Source organism: Sceloporus occidentalis, unplaced genomic scaffold, assembly GCF_023333645.1.
Source record: "Sceloporus occidentalis isolate IW3139 unplaced genomic scaffold, rSceOcc1.0.p SCAF_3, whole genome shotgun sequence".
Lineage (NCBI taxonomy): Eukaryota > Metazoa > Chordata > Lepidosauria > Squamata > Phrynosomatidae > Sceloporus > Sceloporus occidentalis.
The window spans coordinates 63,008,284-63,031,120 of record NW_028316983.1 but is presented as its reverse complement, the minus strand read 5'-3'; the positions used below and the strand labels follow the sequence as shown (position 1 = coordinate 63,031,120).

At 41.0% G+C, this 22,837-nt stretch overlaps 1 protein-coding gene across 2 annotated transcripts in view; it reads left to right on the top strand.

Annotated features, from left to right (window-relative positions):
- Nucleotides 1–22,837, top strand: part of PACSIN1 (protein kinase C and casein kinase substrate in neurons 1) — a 79,220-nt gene that overhangs the window by 46,673 nt on the left and 9,710 nt on the right. For both annotated transcript variants that reach the window (XM_089514696.1, XM_089514695.1), the window contains exons 2-5: nt 15,996–16,126; nt 17,670–17,826; nt 19,830–20,065; nt 21,259–21,414. In XM_089514696.1, the coding sequence (XP_089370822.1) occupies nt 16,064–16,126; nt 17,670–17,826; nt 19,830–20,065; nt 21,259–21,414 (612 nt within the window). In that variant the 5' untranslated portion in view covers nt 15,996–16,063. The remainder of the gene's footprint in view (nt 1–15,995; nt 16,127–17,669; nt 17,827–19,829; nt 20,066–21,258; nt 21,415–22,837) is intronic.

Here is a 22,837-nt window from a genome sequence, read left to right as displayed (position 1 = left end):
TTTGATGCATTTTATTATCCTCCTGCTAGGTTGTGTGCAGCAGCCTACAGCAGCAGCAAGGAGACACTTAATTCTAGCTCACTTTGCACACTGTGTATTGGGGGGGGGGGGGGCGATGAGAGAGGAGGCATAGAAGCATATATTTCATGTCCAGTGAGTGTGCAGGAACTTCCCCAGCCTGAGTCCAAAACACAGTGCAGAAATAATCCAGTTTCAAACCACTTTAACTGCCCTGGCTCAGTGCTAGGGAATCATAGGAATTGTAGTTTACTGTGGCTCCAAAGCTTCTGACAGAGAAGGCTAAATGTCTTATAAAATTACAGTTCCCAGAATTCGCTATCATTTTGAGCCAGGGCAGTTAAAGCAGTCTCAAACTGGATTATTTCTGCACTGTGTTTTGAACCTTGGTGTCCTTTATGTTGAACTAAAAGTCACTTTGTCTTCATTTACCATGTTGTCTGGGGATGGTGGAAGTTGTAACCCATGTCTGAAGAAAATCAGGTTGGAAAATGCTAGTATACATATATAATTCAAAAGGGAGGGACTAACACCTTCACCTTCACCCTCTGTATGCCAGCGGTCACTGTTTGACATTTACAGGCCAAATGTTCTAGGAAACATGCCACTCCACAGCAGCCTGGGAATTGCTTTCAGTTCCTGCTTGCAACTCCCTACTATAATGGAACTTTATAAATTTTCTACTATAAAGTTGTAGTTCCTGCTATGACTTTCCTTCTAGAAAGGGCTTTTATGGGGATGCTGCTTTTATTGTTATATTTGAACCCCTTTTAAGGCTGCTTTCTTTTATTTTAAACTGCATTTAATATTGTTTTAAAACAACAACAAGAGGCATAGTCTGTCAACTAGAGTCATGCTGATCTGAGAGAGCCAGACTCTGTTTTCCTTCTTGAGATGGCAGAGGCATCTGGTGGCTCTGTTATTTAAGGGCAGCAAATCCGTCCAAGTTTTACAGAGGTATTGTACACACACTAACCATAGAGCTGAACCTATTTTGAGAATAAGTTTCAGAACTATGGACAGCTCTTAGAAAACTCCTAGCTAGCTCCTTAAATGCAAGCATGGATTCTTCTCTCTGAAATAACAGAGCCACTTGGCACCTCTGCTAGAAGGGAGACACGACCAATCCTGGCGCTGCTTCTCCCACATCTGAAAATCCAGTAGACAACTGAGGAAACTGGTATGTCTCTATATCCATTCTTGCTGCACATAGTGGACAGCCACAATCAGATTTCCAAAGCAATTCCGGAAGGACAGCTTCATATAATACAGATGTAATGGAAAAGAACAAAAGTCTTAGAGAGACTGAGAGCATGTGACTTGCCCACATGACTTTCGTGGTGGAGCTGGGGATTGAACTCTGGTCTCCAGAGTTGTAGTCTATAACACTCAAACCACTATGCCAAAACGCAGCATGAATAGAATACACCCAATAACAAAAGCTAGAGCTTTGTTCTTAAGAGAACAAAGACAACATTCTTAAGAGATAAATTTTTGAAAGAAATTAAATGTTGAAGGAGCATTGCATTGTTGTTGTTTTTGATTTCCTTTTTAAAAAGCTACATTATTAGGTGGGTGCTCATCCTAACAGTATGTTAAAACTATTCATTATATTTATTCAGACTTTTATTTTTATTATTTAACCAGAGACAGAATAATAAGTGAGCCAGGGAGGGAAATATGTGCATACAGTATTAGAAACAACACCTGTGCTTTACTGGTTACAGTTTTCTAATAAGCTTTAGTCTGCACACAGCCTTTGAATTGAGCATTGATGGCTCAACTGAACATGTGAACAACCATTTGAAAAATATTATGTTTAAAGTGATCTCAAGATACATTAAAGCTTTATTTTTGCTTGCTGTTTCCAACATCAAACCATCATTTGATGTTGTGTCCATTAAGTGATAAACATCTATAAATTCAGCTTTGGTGTTGAGCTATCCTGTGCATGATAGGCATGGAAGCAAAAGGTTCTGTGATGACAGATGTTTAAAAATAAGGATTCCTGTGAAAAGTGGATCAAATGTAAATTTAGGCTGTGAAGATTATTCAAAAGAGAAAAGGAAGGCATTTAAAAGGTGTTATGAGAAACCAGTTGGTGGCCAAAGATAGCACAGATGGTCACACAGCTATACACCTGACTGAACTCTCTTCTTGGAAATACCCCAGTACTGCAGTAGATGGAACAAAGCAAGATTCCTTTCTTTTACTGTCTTTATTGTTTGGATTAAGTCAATATTTTTCTTTCCCTCTCTGCAGCTTTTTGTATTCCCCCCCCCCCCCCCCATTTAGTAAATCTATATCATGACAGCCACAGAACTACTTTTAAAAACACAAAAGTGTGATTGGTGAATACAGATTTTGTTATTGTTTCTCTTCCTGGTTTCACCATGCATGCAATCATTCGATTGTTTATTTAATAAAGTTCTAACTGGCTCTCCCTAACTGTTTCTCAGTTGAGTCCCAAAAGCATAAGCAAAATTACATTTTGAAAAAAAAGAAACCAGAAATTCCAGGAGGAACTAACAATTCAATTTGAAACTCTTGGTTTCAAAATAGCACATTTTCACTTCTCAGGAGCACTCCACCTAGTTTGAAACTCTCTGTATTCCCCTCCTTATTCCTGATACCCTCCTCTACTTTAATATCAGCCCTGAAGTGGCACCACAACTGTGCCCACCCCATCCCCACTTGTTAGCAATCAGCTATGTTGACTTTTTTTCACTGCAGTAAGCTGAGGAAGGGCTTCAAAAGGGCTATACAATAGGACTGTGTTGTTCTTGTTGTGTGCCTTCAAGTCATTTCTGATTTATGGTGATCCTAATGCAAACCTATTGTGGGGTTTTCTTGTCAAAATTTGTTCTGAGGAAGTTTGCCATTGCCTTCCCCTGAGGCTGAGAGCATGTGACTTGTCCAAGGCCGCCTACTGATTTTCACAGCTGAGTGGGGATTTCAACCCTGGTCTCCAGAGTCATAGTTCAACATTCAAACCACTACACCACACTGACTTTCACAATAGGACTATGTTGTGCTTTTAATGTGAGAGTACTAGAGAAGGTTTTACATAAAATTCAATAAATTAATTTGTTCAGATTGTCCTTCCCCTGCCCATCCCCCCCCCCCAAAGAATAGGGGAAACTCAGGTAGAAGATGAAGAGCAGAACAAATTGTTGACTTTTAACACTTCTCCACTCAACATTTTAACTGCATTTGTGGTTAAATGAATTAGAGAAGGATCAAGGTTTATGTGTCACAAGAATAGTGCAGAGAGCACTTGAGATCTGTCTCAGAGGGCTCAAATATGTGGACAAAATAAAATGGTCTCACCCCATCCTCACAGTAACCTGTTTTCATGATGCAGGACCAAATTCTGAATTTGAGTGCATACTGTTTTCACAACATAAGGTCAGTTCTGTACTGAATCCACCTTGTTCCTCCCTTAAATTGTTTTTTTTTAACTTACCTTTGCTCTGGATTTGGCAGGAAAACCCAGTGCACTCCATAATGGCACTGGGTAGCTGTCCACATGTGCTGTCCACACAGCCTGGTGCTACGGCTAGCATAAATTGCTACTTCTGAGGTCACACAAAGCTCTCAGCCTGTGATCAATGCTTGGTGGCTTGTTCTGACTTCAGAGGGAACAACACAGTGAGAACACCTGTGTAGACAGCCACCCAGCATCACTATGATATTTGAAGGCAATGGGGGAAGCTGGGGCAGTTTTAGGGCCAGAATACTGCAGGAGCACCCCAGAGTATTCTGGCCAGTATAGACGAGCCTAGAGACACATACAGTATCAATATTGTTGATCTTCTTATTCTGGTCTCTCTCCCAATGGAGCAGATGTGGCTTGTGCTCCATCTGAGCAGAGGGAAGTTTCTGCTCTGCTCAGCCCATGATTGGATTGCCTTATTGTGTTAATACAATAATAGTTAGTAGTTGCCAAATAATGAATTGTTTTATTATTAGTTCTTGGCTTTCTGGCATCTCTTAGTTTGCAGAAATGCCATGCTTTGTCACTATTTTTTTAGATCTTTTACAGGGTCTGTCTTGACTGTAACCTTCAAAATGAGTACTGGCAGATACAGATGGTCACTCCTTGCATGATTCTCTCTCACTATTTCCAAACCAAGAATGTACAATAGACTTTCAGGAGCCAAAGGCCATGGGGACAGCTTTCTATATTTGGGTTGTGATAAAATATCAGGTTCTTAGCTGGTGTGATCAGTTTCATTCCTGGCTGAAACCAAAATCTTGATATTAGCAGGAGTAATCCAAAAGTCTGCAATAGGAAATGTTATGACGGTTACATTTTCAGGCTTATGCAAATCATTTTGCTTTAGTCTGTAGGGTTTGAGTATGGGAAAGGTGTGCAGTTTAAGCCTATATATGTTTACTCTGAAGTAAGTTCTTCTATGTACATAGGGGGGAAGGCTTAGATTGCCTATTTCTGGGACTATCCAAACTTTGTCACTGTGACTCAAAAAGAAAATATTCTGAAACTTGTATGTGTTCTCTGTACAAGGAGAAATATGTTGTGAGATGGCGATGAGAAAGCTTTGATAAGGAAAACTCACTAGACACATGGCAAGGATGAGAGTAATCAACTCCAGGCTTTTCTCATTCTGGGCATTTGGATGTAAAGGCACCAGAACAATGTGAAGTGTGTTACGTCATGCCAGTGCCCATTTTCTGTCTTAGTATCCAAATTGCTACATGAACTGAATAATATCCAGTGGGTTTCCATGACCAAGTGACAATTTGAACCCTGTTCTGCAGAGCCTTAGTCCAACATTTAAACCACTATTCCATGCTGACTTCATTTCATACCCAGTTTAAAAAAAAAATATGCTGGATTAGGGGACACAACCTAGCCAGGAGTAGGGTTTTCAATTACCAGTTTACAGAGCAGTACTATCACCATAGCATTTTAGGCAGCATTTTCCTTTGCTGTGGTTGACCAGTCAATATATAACAAATGTTTATGGAAAATAATTTTCTTCAAACTCCACTTTGAAATTTTCATTTTTCTTTAATGTTTGTGTGCATATACAGTATGTCCATCAAACCATACTGGAACATTATTTCTTTACAGAGAATTATCAGAGTGCATGGAACTGAGTGCCCAAAAGAATTAATAGTCTAAATTTCTATGTGGGGAAACAACAGAGCAAAAGAAGGACAGTAAAGACAAGGATAAACAGGAAGAATGAGTCATTGTTTCAGTTACACATACCTGGGCTTAGTTGCACACAGACTTGGTTACAGTAGGCCAGAATGGCTGTTTTGGCTGTATCCACAAATAAATCTGTGCTACTTAATTATTTCCTTTCTTCAAGCCGAGAGTCCCCTTTACTGTCCTCCTTTTGCTCTGTTGTTTCCCCACATAGAAATTTAGACTATTAATTCTTTTAGGCACTCAGTTCCATGCACTCCGATAATTCTCTGTAAAGAAATAATGTTCCAGTATAGTTTGATGGAAGGGGACTCTCGGCTTGAAGTAAGAGTCCAAATAAGTTGGGCAGAAAAAGATTGGCCCAGTTTACATTTTAAGGGGCAGTGCCTTCATTGTCATGTAGAGTCTGTACTTCTGCCTGCTGCCATCTTGACAAAATGGCTTGTTGTTAGTACAACCAACCAAAATAGTCATATCTACTTTTCTTTGTTTCTGAAAAAGAACGTAACACTTGATTAGCAGAGAGTGAGCAGACATGTATCCATGTATGTTCAGAGAAGTAAGCATGTCAGTTTTGCAAAAAAAAAAAAAAAAAAGGCAAATGCCAGATGTGCAGGTAACATCTACTTCAGGTATAAATATCCAAAGGCAGAATTTGCACTTGTTCTTGGGGGAAGGAGGGTGGAAGAACAAAGAACTCCAGGTGATGTGCACATGCTCTTACAGACATCACAACAGGTGTACAACAGCTGGATGCATGCAAGTTACTCATATCTATCTTCTGCTTTTTATGACATATAAGGCTCCCATCAACTATAATCTGAGAATGCATTATTATCTCCACATGTTTAATTTTTTTTTTCACCTGCATTATAGTGCAGGATATTTTTCTCATCACAAAGGAATGTTTCTTGATTCTCAGGATGCAATGAAGATGAGTGACAAGATGCTCTTGGATCTATGTTAAATGTAAATCTCTTGGGGTGGGCAACTGTAGTATAAAAATCCAAACCATATGGAGACACAGTTGTGAAAGACTGCTTTAAATGGGACAAATACAATTAATTTAATCCTCCCCTCCCTCTCTCTCTCACACACACAACACACCACACACAGTGGCTGAGATCCTACATCTGCCAGTTCCATGCCCCCCCTCCATGCCCAGGCAGCTATGAAACTGTTGGGGGAGGGAGCATGGTTGCTGCTGTTGCTACTGCTTACTGGTGGATGAAGGAAGGAATAAGAGGCAATTTAATAATAATAATAATAATTATTATTATTATTATTATTATTATTTATATACTGCTTTTCCAAGGAGATCAAAGCGGTTTACAGAATTACAATTACAAAATTACAAAACACATAGAATGTATAAAAGATTAAGCAAACAAAATCCAGAAATTTAGATGAAGCAGCAGTTGGTCCCAGTTTGGAGAAGGGAAGAAACAAGGTGGTGTTTGCAGGCGGTATTCAGCCTTCTTTTCCTTCCCTTTAGAGCTCAGAGCAGCCACATCTTCATTATCTGGATTGCCTTCCCTCCCCATCAATAAACAGCAGCCTTCTGAGGGGCTGGAGTGGGAAGTTCTTGGATGGATTCTCTAGTCACCTGCATCTATCCAAAGAGAGACATATGTATTTATAAGCCACATGTATGTACATAAATGTCACTAACAGGATGTTACCCATAGTTTATAATTGCAAGATGTCCAAATTAAGGTATATGGGACAGTTAATGACTGCAGAAGAATTATACTAGGCCTTCTGCCCTTCAGCTGTATCATCTTCTGGCTGCATCAGCTCTCCTTGCTTTAACCTCCTCCTAATATGCTGACGGTGATAATGCCACTTCTTCCAGTGGGTTTCTGAAATGTTACCTATCTTCTGCAAGCTGTTTGCTGTCTCAGCACCTGTTTATTGATTAATAGAATGCTTCGGGCACTTCTTTGCCAGAAGCCACCTCTTGCCTGATTGCTGGATAAGGCTGGTTCCTTGTTCAAAGGCCCAGAAAAATAATTCCTCTCTTTCTCTCTCTCCTTTGCATACATTGCAAAATGAAATAAAAACAAATCATGGACGTATTTTTTGGCATGGTTGTCCCTATCATCAGAGCCAGGATGACTATTGCAGCATTTTGTGGATTAACAGTAGAGCAAATAACTTCTTATGAAGGGGGGGAAAACCCTAACCTTTCAAGTATGGATAAATTTATGCAAATCATTAAAATATTGAGTCACAATTTACGTACACATGCATTTATTTTGCACACGTTCTGAATCATAGAATCATAGAGTTGGAAGAGACCCAGGGGCCATCCAGTCCAACCCCCTGCCATGCAGGAAATCCAAATCAAAGCATCCCCGACAGATGGCCATCCAGCCTCTGCTTAAAGACTTCCAAAGAAGGAGACTCCACCACACTCCGAGGGAGGTTGTTCCACTGTCGAACAGCCCTTATTGTCAGGAGGTTCCTCCTAATGTTGAGGTGGAATCTCTTTTCCTGGAGCTTGCATCCATCGTGTATCCTGTTCTCTGGAGCAGCAGAAAACAAGCTTGCTCCCTCCTCAATATGACATCCCTTCAAATATTTAAACAGGGCTATCATATCACCTCTTAATCTTCCTTTCTCCAGGCTAAACATCCCCAGCTCTCTAAGTCATTCCTCATAGGGCATGGTTTCCAGACCCTTCACCATTTTAGTCACCCTCCTTTGGACACGCTCCAGTTTCTCAATGTTCTTTTTGAATTGTGGTGCCCAGAACTGGACACAGTATACCAGGTGGGGCCTGACCAAAGCAGAATACAGTGACACTATTACTTCTCTTGATCTAGACCATTGGTTCCCAACCTTCCTAATGCCGCGACCCTTTAATACAGTTCCTCATGTTGTGGTGACCCAAATCCATGAAATTATTTCCATTGCTACTTCATAACTGTAATTAAATAGGTGTTTTCCAATTATCTTAGGCGACCCCCCATGAAAGGGTCATTCGACCCCCAAAGGGGTCCCGACCCACAGGTTGGGAACCACTGATCTAGACACTATACTTTTATGGATGCAGCCTAAAATTGCATTGGCCTTTTTAGCTGCCGCATCACACTGTTGACTCATGTTCAACTTGTGGTCTACTCGGACTACCGGATCCCTTTCACGTGTAGTCTCATTCAGCCAGGTGTCCCCCAGCCTATATCTGTGCATTTTATTTTTCTGCCCTAAGTGCAGTACCTTACATTTCTCCATGTTGAATTTCATTTTGTTAGCTTTGGCCCTGCTTTCTAGTCTATTCAGGTCATTTTGAATTTTGATCATGTCCTCTGGGGTATTAGCTGTTCCTCCTAATTTGGTGTGATCTGCAAATTTGATAAGTATGCCCCCAATTCTGTCATCCAGGTCATTGATAAAGATGTTGAATAACACTGGCCCCAGGACAGAGCCCTGTGGGACCCCACTGGTCACTTCTCTGCAGGATGAAAAGGAGCCGTTGTTGAGCACCCTTTAGGTTTGGCCGGTCAACCAGTTACAAATCCATGTAACAGTTACCTTGTCTAGCCCACATTTTACAAGCTTGTTTGCAAGAATGTCATGGGAATAAAATCTGATTACCAGCTGAATGCTGAAACCCAGCAAGAGTGACAATGCTGTTTCTTCAGTTGCTGCTGCAAAAGGAGCAGAAGTTAGCCAAGAATCCATCTGTCTCATTCCAATAGCATGTTAGATCTTAGCACTTCTTGGAAAAATATTTAAGGCCAACAACTTTCTAAATAATACAGTCCAGATTTTTTTTAAAAGGATAACATCACACTAATCTCAGATCTAATTTAACCCTAATCCAACTGCAAATCCTAATTCTAGTTTAATACTAGCCACAGTTTCAGTGCAAGTACAACTTTAACCTTAGTTGCCATAACCCAGACACAAGAATTAGTAGGGGCCATATTTTCAAACTACATAATGGCCAGCATGTTAAGTGATGTCTATCAACTTGCTTCTGCATGAACTGTGTGAAGGAAAAGACTCATTAGTCTCCACAAACACATATTAGCTGGAGGTTTCTGGAAGTTGTAGCATAAAAAGGCAACTTTTCTGAGATCTGACCAAGCCACAGTATAAGCACCAGCAAAGGCACTGACAAATGTCTTGTAGGGCAGAACACAGAAGACCCTTCACCACTTGAGACAACTCTGCTGTTTACCTCTGTGCAGATGCAAATGTGGCATAGAAATAGGATTTCTTTCCTGCCACCATCACCATGGAATAGGGCTTCTAATGGGCTCTTGCCCATGTTTGGGATGGTGGGGATCAGTATCTAGTTTTCTGCCATTTATGCTCTAGTCTCCATTCCACTCATTTCATTGTCAGTTCACTAGTAAACCAAGAAGCTTGCTTAGCTCCACTCAATGGGAGGGGATGTTCAGGGGCAATCATGTCCACCACCCTTGTCATTTGCCCATTCCAGAGAACTAGGGTTTGACAGGATCACACGTTCTGAAGGTAACGCCCCCCCCCCAAAAAAAAACCTGTCAGGAATGCATCCAAAGACTCCCAGAGAAGACCATCTTAATTGTCCCCACCCCTTCAGAGGCACTGAGTTCCAGAGAGTCTGCCTCACGAGGTAGTGATTGGTCCATGACAATGGCACTATAGAACACACCCAGAGCACCATCATCCCACCCGGCACAGAAAACCAAGTCCAGAGTGTGTCCTGCAACATGGCTAGCACCAGACTCTATTTGGGACAGAGCCATGATTGTCATGAAGGACATGAAGACCTGAGCTCCTCCTGTCAGATTGGTCTCAACATGGATATTGAAGTCTCAGCACAACAATCCAGGAGGACCTAGTACCTACCTGTACCACTGAAGAGACCAACTCTTAGATCAGGAAAGGAGACTGTTGAGCAATACACCAATAGAATCTCTATTCTGTCCCAGCCCTGTCTAGCGTGCAAAATGTTTTCCAAGCCAAATGAGAAACATGTTGGGACAGATTGTAATCCTGGACTGCCAACTCTTTATCCCTCAGGATGGAGACCTTTGTATATTTCTAGTGATTGGGAATTCCTTGACTATGAGACAAGCAAGTAAAATTAAGCAAGTTTTCATTTAGGCAGCAGACTTTCTCACAGCATTTTAGAGGTAAATCAGAGGGGGGAAATATTTCTCAACAGAGAGCTATAAATGTTTAATGCTACAGTCCCCATTTTGACAAGCTTATCTAGTTATTTCCTAGTCTGTTCTTTTGGCCAGTAGTGATATGCTTACTGGGATGGACTGTGAGTCAGGTTCCGATAAAATGTCAAACCATGGTTTGGTGCATCCCTCTCCTTTCCTTTCATTAATACACTCCGTTTACATTGTAACACTGTGTCCACCCAGAAGAGCTTCTGTGTTTAATGAGGAATGCTGTTGGTTAGTGTGTATAAGACTGCATCCTACATCAGTTATTTCATAGTTTACAGTAAATCATCATTTGTTATTACCTGTGAACCAAGAAACATAAATTGTTTTTACACCAGTTTATATTCCAGGTTTGCTGGGCAAACATGAGCATCTCACCCTGCATCTCTCACCCTGTTATTACTTATGTGACTTATATAAATCCTAAAGTACCACATGTGTGTGGTTTGCATCAACAGCTACACCAGCAAAATATGAGTTACGCATGAAAGAAACAAAACATACAATCTAAATGGATCATGTGATTTGTTTCTTACTTTGATTCTTAATGCCATATCTGCAGCCTCATATTTCCTGTGTCATGCATGCACTGCAGTATCAATGCCTATGTTTGTATGATAGTTCACTAGTGTCTCTCTGTGTGTATGAGTCCATGTTGCACATAACTGTGTCTCTGTCTCAACATGAAGGGGACACGCAGTCAGACATTTATTTATAAGAGACACTTGGATTGGTAGATTTCTGAGTTATATCACTAAATCCCTTCAAGGCACTATTAGTTCCACTGCAGTGAGCGCTAGAAGTCAGCCTTTGCAACGAGCTCAGAATCTCCAGTAACCATTTCAGTGCAAAATCCAGAAGGCTGTAATCATGAATCATTCAGGGCTGCTGAGCAAATAGCTTCTTATTCTCCTCATCATCCCACAAAACAGACACATAAGGAAACACACAGCTTGAATAGCAGAGGTTCCAAAGCATGAACAGCAGAGATACTGCACTTTAATGGATGCTATTTCATGCAAATCAGACTAAGCCTATCATGACTTCTGCTTGGCTGAGAGGTGCTGTGCCTGCTTTTGGCTCTTGAAGAATTATCTCATTAAGTGGACTGCTTGTCAGTTCTCAGCATGTCTCTTAGGACTGTTCCAAACTTACAGCCAGCAGACTGTACCACAGGCTAAGTGCCAGTGTTCTTCCAGAATCTGGATGGGCTCGTGTTTCCCTTCCAAGTGCTGTTTTTCTCCAGCACAGTCTTCTGTTGTTCACCTTGGAGGTTCTCTTCCAATGCCACTTTGTCTTTCTAAGCAGGCTTATGGATGATTGATTTCTGGGTTGAGTACATTTTATAACAAGAACCATGCAAATGAATACAGAAGACTTTTAAATAAACGAGAGATGGTCCAGAAACATCAGGTGCTGTAGGCTATATTTCAGAGTAAGGAACTGGCAAAAACTGTGTATTCCTTGCCTTAAAAAGCCCTATGAAATTAATGGGGTCACCACAGGTTGCTAGGCAACTTGATGGCACATACACACCAGGGTGGGAAACAGTGTTGGACCCACATTTCTTACACTAGTTACATGAGCAAAATCCAACTGAGAGTGCCTTTATCATTCCAGAAACTATTGTGCTTATCAGACCTGACCAGAACTTGAAGAAGTTACTTTTTTGAACTACGATTCCCAGCACTACAAAACCCAAAAACATTTTGATTCTATACTTCAATTAAATATTAACAAAATATAAACGGATTGACTAGACCCAGCAGAAGTTGAGGATTCTATGACTTTAATATTTGTGTAGAATTGGAGGCATTTTGGCCATCAGAGTTCATCCTGTCATAGTACTACAAGAGTCAGGAAAACTGAATCTGTCAAAATAATTTCGTCTGCCTGGCTATTAAAATGTCAAGGCTTTGCCCTTTGTTTGCACCTAGTCGTCCCACACAAACATGGGTTGGAGGCGCTTAACTGTAAACCACTTCTCCCGCCCTAATCTTTGCCAAGTCTGCCTCTAGTTCCTTTCTCCTTTGGTTGATATTGAAGATATTGATACTGATGAGTTGATACTGAAGAGTTGACTAAGATGGTCTTTTTACATGATTCTAAGTCCATGGTCTACATGTGACTCTCACTGTTTTTGTAACCCCTGGAGTAGCCCCATGTCATCCTCCTCCCATGAAGAGAATTATATTCCAAAGGGTACAATTGTCCTATCAAACAAGGCATACAACTTATTTTAATTAAAATCCAGGTGATTTCAATCCAGAATTGATTTCAGATTACTTTGACGCTTAATTTTTGATGGGTTTTGGCATAATATTGTTCCTCGGTTATACCAAAGTTGCTTGCGCCTGCTCAATGGGATCCAGTTTCTTCTTAAGATTAGGTTAAATTGCCATCCCACAGCAGGAGACATTGTTATTTATGGATGATAAATGTGTGTATGGGCATGTACCGCAACATAAATAAATGTCAGTCATATCATGAGCCCATGTTAAGCATCATATCCCACTTCAAAGGTGTTTTACCTTGCAGTTTGGGCCAGTTGTGGTTTATTCCAAACTGACAGCAGGCACATCATTCCAGATGTTACATAATGAGCCCCTAGAACTGAGCAAGGCTTTTAAAGTCTGATGGTTACAGATGACTCAGGAACAGATGCAACAATGTGCAGAAATGTAAAGGAGGGGTGAATCTCTCTGAGCTGTGACGTGTATTATTTCTTCTTTTTCCTGAGGATCAGAGAGGGCTCTTTCCAATTCCATACACTTTCTTCTGCCAGAATTTAATTTGCCTCTGGATTTACTGCAGACTGGAGAAGGCAGGCTTGGACTGCAGAGAGAAAGGCAAACGTCTCGGACACAGCAGAAAGGAAGTCCTGCTTTGCTTTTCTGGGGGAGTGTTGTTTACTCATATACCCAGACTTACTTTGTTCCCTTTCTTCCCCGTTCATCCCCAAAGAGAGTCCTAGAATTGGCAGTTTGCCCTGCTTATTTTATCTGGTTTTGATGGTCAATTGCATATGCAAATCTCCTGTGTGTTGATATGGCAGCCTCCAGCAATATGTGAATCAGCTCATCTAGGTGTGAGTGTCTTGCATGACAGCCATCTCAAAATATGTATACAGAACCGGTGGCCTAGCCTAAGATGGCAGTGCTTTCCCATGTGTTTAAGGTTCAAAATAGAGGTGCTTGCATTAGCCAGGTGTTACACAAATGTAAGCTTTTTTAATGCTGTTTCATAAGGAAGTAATCAGTTCTTCATTGTTCAATAGTATGTTCCTGGCTGTGCAACTGAAGTCAGATGACTATCATGTACAGCTTTGTTCTCTTGGTCTAAACTGCCACAGATTGGTTCCCAGAAATGTTAGGAAAACTCCCTCCATTCTGTTGCCCTTCCAGTAGCCATTGCCCTCCCAGACCTCTGCCATCCTGGCCCAGCCTCCCATCTGAGTGTGCCTTATGCTCCACCAGTGTCAAGGTAAATCTCAGCTAAAGTGTCACAATACAATCAATGATTCATTCCTTTTCTTTCCTGAAAGGAGCCCTGGTGGTACAGAGGTTAAATGCTTGTACTGCAGCCATTTGTAGCCACAAGGTTGTGAGTTAGATCCCAGGGTGCCAGGGTTGACTCAGCCTTTCTGTAGTCGCTAAAATGAGTACCCAGCTTGTTGGGGACAATTAGCTTACACATTGTAAACTGCTTGGGGAGTGCTTAAGTGGACTGATAAGTGGTATAGAAATGTACTTGCTATTGCTTGCTATTGCTATTGCTTGCATCATCTCAAGAGAACATTGTGATTTGGATTATAGAAGGAAAGGAAAGCTTAGAAGTAATCATTACCTTGTGCAGGGGGCATGGAAGCCCATCTATCATACAGAATGAGGCAACCACCTCAGGCAGCAGATTTGGAGTGTCGTAAAGAGACAGGAAATTGTCAGTTATTTTTAATTTTTAATTAATTAATTTTTTACTGCCAGGTGGGGTGGGGAGAGACTGTCTAGGGATTTTCTGCCTCGTGTACCAGAATAGCTTGATTTTTACAACACACCTGGACTTTGGGGGGTCAGACATATTTGCCATTTTCCGGTTCTCTTTTGGCAACAAATATTATATTCCAAGATCAAATGGTTTTTGTAGAAAAGGGGTTTTCAATTCTGTACTTCAAAAAGGGAGCGATGAAAATAAGAGATCTTTTGTAAATCTAACTGGATCTGGAAAGCAGGTTACTCTGAATTTCAGTTGTACTTGTCAAACATTTTGATATGATTAAAATGGATTCTGTTTTAATCTATATTAAAACTGGATTTCCATAAAAACAGAAATGTGTGCATTGTGTATTTTATGTTTATGAGAATATGTTAATTTTAGAGAGAAACACATGGGTAAATTAATTTTTATTTGGTGTTTAGACAGGACACACCATATTAATAGCTACTTCCTGATTGTCAGCCCCATGAATAATGAATTTCAACTGTTCCTTATTGCTATTTTGAAAACCTGACAATCCTACAGACCACAGAATGTATGAAGGACTATATAAAGGTTACCTTTATGGGTTTCATTAGCCACATATTCTAACCAGGGCAGAACCACACCACCTAAGACAGACAATGGTACAGTACTCACAAAACCCATTGATCTTCTTGGCTCTTTCTAGAATGGTAAAAGATAGTCTGACATTCTCTTGAATTGTAGAAAGTCACCACAGTTGGTGGAAATGCACTATTGGAAGGGTCTATCTAGTACAACACCTCATTCCTGCAAAGTTGTTCATGTCAGATCTGGAATATATTTTATGAAATACTACAAATGCAGATATCAGACAAGACACATAAGGGTGTGTGAAATGTGCTGAAAGCCATTATCATCTTGCAGTAGAGAGGCTAGGGAGTGGATATGGTTTACTCTGTATATGCTTCAAGAAACTGCATATGGGCAAATGTGTGCCACATTTTCTGTGGGCATTAAAGCTTTTCTGTAGTCACTCAAAGGTTTTCCCTAAGGCTTCTTTATGTAACATCAGCAGAGAGCTGCAGAAAATCTAAATAAAAAAATCAGTTTTCATTTTAAGATATCACTTGAAAATATGACACACTGGCATTTGTCTTCTCTTTTGTCTATAACTTGCTGATAAGAGGAAAGGCCTTCTACCCTTGAAATACCTGTTCCAGGAAGAGATAATACAAACTCATATGGCTGTCCTATTATGTTTTAATAGAAATGTCTCTGGAGAGAGAAAAGAAGGCAAAACTGGACAGCTGGCCACCGATTACAAATAAAACAAATATTTTAGTAAATATGGGGACAGGAGCATCAAACATCTAAAAAATTAAGTCCAGAAATACATTTGAACATGATCATGGAGATGCTGATTGCCATGAGGGCTTCAGTGGTCCAAATTAGGACAAAAGAGCTAGAGAACTCTTGTCATTGTATTGCGAGTGGAAGAGCATGGCCTGAATATACAGGTTGGGATCTTCAGTTATGCAGAAGTAAGATGGCCAAGGATGAACTCTGGGGCTAGGGAGTCCTCTCCAATCCATCTAGTAGCTGAGTGACTTCTTTCTCCGTCTCTTTCTGTTTCTCTTTTATTTCTTCATCTCTCCCTCCCTTTGTAGTGCATGAGGTCTGGTGCTGCCTGCAGAGTGGCTGAACGTTTGGCAATAAACAGCAAGGGTCACAAACCATGTCAGGCTCCTATGATGAGTCTACGGCATCTGCTGAAGAAATAACTGACAGCTTCTGGGAGGTAAGGGTTCTATCTCTCTCCTCTGCACAGCATACTGCACGTGTACATCAGCTGAAGAGATGCTTGTTCAAGAGAGAGGCACCATCACACAATCCCTTGAAGATCCAGCCCAACCTTTGCAGTTGACCACATGCAAGTGAGCCTCCTGATCAGTAGCTCTCATTGACCTAATGAAAAGTTTCTGTATTCTAATGAAGGGAAGCCACATGGTTCAAAAAGAAAGACTCTTCAGAGAATGCCACAGATTTTGAATAGAGATAGGGAGGCAAGAAGGCAAGAAAAGCCTGCTAGAAACAGCAAATCATCTCATGTTTGCTTTTCTAAGCAGCGTTAGGGAAAGTTACTTTGTGGTTTAGATCCCAAAAATCCTAGCCAACTAGAAGATTCTCAGAGCTGAAGTCCAAAAAAGTAACTTTTCAGAGCTTCTAAAGCTTCCCCTTTTAATGTGCTAGGTTCTCATGCTGTGGTCTTTTCTGGTCTTCAAAAATACACAGAAGAAGGATGAATACTAAATCCGATCTAAAGCTAAAATTCACAAATATCACAAATGCTTGATGTTACAGAAATTTACTCATACAAACAGACACAACAGGTTAGAATTGAGAAGATTACTGCCATTAATATATATGGTTTATACATTCACTCTGAAATTCAGAACAAATAAAAGTTTAAGCAGTTTGTCAAGTCCTGAGCCCCTGGTCTTTTCAAGTTATTGGTTTTAGAAGGAACTTTGAAAGCTGCTACTCTACAAGGGATGAGTCAGATTTCTTTCAGTGTTAATTTCTGAAACGAGATTCCAGAGTGTTTCTAGAAATCTTCAGTCTTGTAGTTCCAACTGCTGGTTACTTACTGAGAAAAACAAACAAAGATGAATCAAAAGGGGTAGGGTGGGTATACTTGACATGCATGTTTGAAGCCTGAAAAAAAGATCCCTGTTCCAAGGAAAGAAAAATTATGTTGCAGCAATTTAAAAATGAGGACAATAGGTGATCATGCATCTGACCAGTTCAGCAGTCTTTCCCCCTCACTCACAATTGGCTTCATATGTCTGATTGGCTAGCTAGTCCTATGACACCCTTTCATTAGGACCTGATCCCTGATTGCCTAGGCTCATTGTAATGAATAAGAAATTAAGTTCTAGGCAAGGGATGGCAACTGAAATAGCCTTTGGGACACAAAATTGCCCAAGGGGCATTTGGAGGCAAATTAAACATTCTCATTTTTTAAAAAAATAACAATTCTTGGGGGTGGGGTTAGAGGAACCTTGGCACCACATGCAGCATTGACAGTTTCCCCACCCTTTTCTTACCATTGGCCATGCTGGCTCAAAGATTCTGAGAACTGTATCCAGACAATTTGTTTCCAAACTCCACTAATTTCTCACTGTCTGAATATCAGGGCAAGGCTCAGACCTATTGGTAAGAAGTGACCAAAATGGTCACAGAAACTCAATCTGACCTGGCCTCCAAGAATGTTCTTGGAACTACAGCTAGTCCCTGTCTCAAGGTTTGTATATCTGACAGGTAGTTTGTGTATCTGACAGGTAGGAAACTACAAACGGACAGTGAAGCGGATTGATGATGGATATCGTCTGTGCAATGACCTGATGAACTGCGTCCATGAGCGGGCCAAGATTGAGAAAGCATATGCCCAGCAGCTGGTAGACTGGTCTAAGAGGTGGCGACAACTAATAGAGAAAGGTATTTTACCATGCTTCCTAAACCTGGGATGGGAGAGAGGCATGTTAGGAGGTAGAAAATAAGGGAACTGCAACTTGCAAGATAACAGTAGATGTTTACCCTTGAGGAGGAATGCCTCACCAGGAATTTTGTCAGGTTAATTATTTTCATTTCTATTTTTTTTAAAAATAAAAACTTTATTAATATGCTGCTATTGCTCCACATCAGAAGCTTCAAAGCCACCTACAGAGACTTTACTCTGGCCTGTTATTTTTATTATTTTCAGAAAAAACATTGCCTCAAGAAATTTACAATAAACAATATCAATTGGAAGAATAACACACAATAAAATACAACACATTAAACTGTTCATGAAAATGAGAGGGAGCAATAATGAAAGCCAATAGGTTTCATAAATATGAGTTTTAAATTATCATTCCTTGCTTCAATTAAATGTATGTTTAGAAGGAAAGAAAATCCACTGTATTCAATGAGCATGCATTTAATCACAAGCTTTGTTGTATAGTATTCCCAGTACACATCCATTACCAGCAACCTTCCCCAGCCTGGTGTCTTCCAGATGGGTTGGACTACAACTCTTCTAATGCATGGAAGAAGGCTGCTTATAATAGAAGGGAGGGAGTGGGTTAACTTTGTTGGGTTGGTATACATTGAGTTAAACAAGGTGTGGCAAAGAGATTCTGTGATTAAGATCTCTCATGGCTGGTGGTTTGTTTGTTTGTTTGTTTTATTAAATGGAGTCCTCCTCTGTTGTTACAAGTCTTGAATAGTGCAGAGCAGGATTGTTTAGCCCTTTCTCAGTGACACTTCCCCAGATTCCAATTCATCTACATGGGGATGATGATTAAAAACCCAACCCCAAACTTACTGGAGATTTTGATCTTCCAGTTTTGCTCTTACACTCTTTTTTATTCATTTATAATACAGTTAAGGGGAGAGTTGCATTCCAGAGTTAACATGTGGGTGTTCAGCTGCAAAGCTTGCACAGATTTATTTATTTTTAAAGGGAGAATGGCAACAAAAGGGTGGGAGCATGTTTGGGCAAGGGGTTGTCTTGCCATTAACATGGGGCTTGTCTACAATAGCTCAGTACTCCAAATTTTCCCTAGGATATTTTTTTATACCATGCAGTTTCAAAACCCCAAATCAAGTCTGGCTGTTACACAGTGAGTGAATTTGATTCAGGGATTTCACCCCTTGTCCTGTATTAAAAAGATTTACTATATATACTCACTTATAAGTCAACTTCATATATAAGTTGGGGGCAGATTTTGGGGACAAAATTACGGATTTTTATATGACCCATGGATAAGTTGAGGATAAAATTAAGGAGAATATAACAGAGGATGTGAAGGATGACACAAAGGATACCAAAGAATGAGCAGTGATAGGGGTCCCTCAACATTCCTTCTGAGTTTCTCTGTTGACATGCATCACTCTGAGAACAGAAGGAGGCTGGACACCTCATTCTAACCTCAGAGCAACTTGCACCTACAGTGGCTGCACTGGCTGGCTCATGGGTACACCCACCCATCATCTTCAGCAGGGGAGAATTCAGAGGGAATGCGGAGACCAGGATACTCTGGGGGCATCCTGGAGTATTCTGGCAAGTGTAGACAAGCTCGTAGGTGAATCCCTGGCATAGCAACTAAAAACCTGCAAGGTCCAGAATTAAAGCAGTGCTTGTAAAATATACTCTTTGGAACTACTACTCTCAGAACCCTTTAGCTTGCATGGCTCCAGGAGCAATGCTGGTTGGGGGATTCTGCATGCGATAGTCCAAAATAAGAAGCATTTCCAAACTCTGAACTCTTGAGTGCCTAGATACCTCTCTTTGCCACTTCATGTTTCCCAGCTCTTTACCATAGTACCAAAAAATGGGAAATTCCATGTCTTCTCTTGTGATTACATTATGAGAGTGTATAGTATGTGAGGGAAGAACAGGCTGTGATTTCAGGATGTTCAGTGGTCACCCCGGATTTGCTGGTGCTCTTGGTGCATAGGCCCACAGTATGGCAGTTTGGAGAAAGCATGGATGGCCATAATGACAGAGGCAGACAAGGTGAGCGAACTGCATCAGGAAGTGAAGAACAGCTTGCTGAATGATGACTTCGAGAAGGTGAAGAACTGGCAGAAGGATGCCTTCCACAAACAGATCATGGGAGGCTTCAAGGAAGCCAAGGAAGCAGAGGATGGCTTTCGGAAAGCACAGAAACCTTGGGCCAAGAAGATGAAGGAGGTAGGAAGGGCTGGAGGAGGAAAGGAGATGGGCAGAAAACTTGTGACTTCAATAGGGAGGAAAGAAGCCCACTAACTTTTTACAGAGTGGTTGAGATAACATTCCCATGATCTTAAGAATCAGAGCATGATGGGGACATAAGATAGGACTGTGTTTTTTTCCCCTTGGAATAACCAAGTAATATTTGCAGGATGATATGATTCTTTCTTCCTGGTTTCAGTTATATCTTCACAGACCTAGTTGGATCTCAGTGTCTGTAAGGGACACTTCTATTCACACAAAAGATCCCTGGGAAGTAGTAGTTATCTCTAGTTTTCCATAAATGCATGTAGTTGCGCTCATGGCCCTGGACCATGTATTTTGCTTTTATGGTATCTAATGACCTTCTCCGAATCCTGAAATACAAATCTTTAATGATTAAAAAAAACCCCAAATTTATTTAGTTTATATCCCCTCTTGCTCCAAACATAGGGCCCAAGGTGCCTTACAACAAGATAGAGATACAAACCCTAATTGTTGCAGAGGAAACTAGAAATACAAGCTATCAGAGCATCAAAATTAATTTTTTTCCAGTTTACTAGAATAGTCAAATTGTGATTGGATAATTAGCCTTAGTAAGGGAGTAGAGCAGGGGTAGGCAACCTTTTTGAGCCAGGGGCCGGGTTGCTGTCCCTCAGACAACTGGGGGGCCGAAGCCAAAAAATAAATAATTAAATATTTTTTTTTAAAAAAAAATTAATTAAATAAATAAACCAGGACAAATGTAGGACAAAATTTTCAAATGGAGGACATGCAAAAAAAAATTGGCTGCTTTTTTTTAAAAAAATGTTAATATAAATGCATGTTTCAGAGGCTTCAACAGACATTTGCCCCCCTTGCCCGCCGCTTGCCCCCCCTTGCCCGCCTCCTCCTGATAGGCCAAAGGCCCCACGCCTTCACGCAAGAGGCCAAAGGCTCCGGCGGCAATCGGCGGCAGGACCGGGCTGGGGCTGGTCCCAAGGCCTTGCCAGACCGCATCCGGCCCGCGGGCCGCAGGTTGCCTACCCCTGGAGTAGAGGGTGTGTAATGGGATGGGATTCTTTGCTGAAGCAGTTGTAGCACACAAGTTTCATAAATGTCATGTTCAGAATCTTGCATAGAGCCTTGGTAGTTATCTGCTTGGGTTCCTTTCCTTCTGTTTCAACTCATATCAGCTGGAAGCAGCCAAGAAAGCATATCACTTGGCATGCAAAGAAGAGAAGCTCGCTATGACTCGCGAAGCCAACAGCAAAGCTGAGCAGTCCATCACCCCAGACCAGCAGAAGAAGCTGCAAGACAAGGTGGAAAAGTGCAAGCAGGATGTGCAAAAGGTAAGAATGAACGGATGAATTTCAGTAGGTAAATACCCACTCATGTGCAGCACTGTATCATTTCATCTCAGTCAGAAACAATCCAGTCTTCCACAAGTCATCACATGGAGAAACGTATGAATAGATGGAAAGTACACCAACAAATACAGATGCAAATATAAATACAAAGTGCAATATGTTTGTGCACACTCTTATCCAAACTCTGTCTTACTCATGCATGTAGCCATTGTTACACAAAAGTACTTTATCCTTTTCTGCGCTCATGCATCCATCTTCTCCTATAATTTATGCTCTCTCATGCTGAGTGTGCCATTTTCACATGCATATTCATACTCATCCCTATGTATCAAGTCATATACAGTGGTCCCCCGGGTTACGAAATTAATTCGTTCCGCTGCCCTTTTCGTAACCCGGAAGACTTTCGCAAGCCGAATTGCCATAGGCGCTAATAGCGAAAGCCGCTTTTTGGTGCGAAATAGCGCCGAAAAGCACCAAAAGTTTTTTCGTAACCCGAAAAAACTTTCGTAACGCGGAACAGTTTTTTTAAATTATTTTTTTTCGTAACCCGGGAATTTCGTAAGGCGGTGCTTTCGTATCCCGGGGTACCACTGTATATTATTCTTATCTTTACACATGTATTATGGTGCCCTCAAATGTGTACATCAATATAGGTGCATTCTTCTTGTAAGTCACAAGGTCTGGATGTAACTGGCAAGACAGTCAGTATGTATTGCTGCTGTTTCCCCATTCCCAAGATAAGCATCATATCAAGAAAAAAAAAAAAATGGTGACATGGGGTTGAGGAGAAATCCCAACTCTCTCTTCCTGACTGTGGGTCTGCTTGACTTTCAAGAAAGATTTCCATGGCTTACCCTCCCCCTCCAACACTTTTATTTTTCCATCATTACACAACTGTGTTTGGCTTAAAGTAGTAGAAACAGAACAAAGAATAGCAGTGGCTAGAATCTTAGGGTTATCACAATTGAAAATGCAGTTGCTACTTATATTCCAGGGACAGTGCTTTCCTCTTGCTGGTATGGGCAAACCATGTATGGCTAATAACCCCTTTCTCTCTTCAGCCTGTACATCTTGCTGTAGGACCTAAAGTCCAGGTTGAAACTGATGCTTCTTTGCTAAAGGCAGGAAAAGAATAATGCACATAAACAGCTGCAAGAAAGGAGCTGGGGGGGGGAGTTCTTTTGTAAATGCTTAGTGACTATGGACTTTATCACATGGGAGGCAAAGCTCCTGCATCACGTGAATAAATGGTGATTTAGAACCTGAACAGACCGGCCAAAATAAAGCTGCTTTGTGTCACTTTGGAGGTATGCTGTTTAAATGACTTAGGACTGGAGCGTGGCTTTGGCATGGCCTCCGACCTCTTAAGATGTGTGTGTGTCATTTAAACAGCATACCTCCAAAG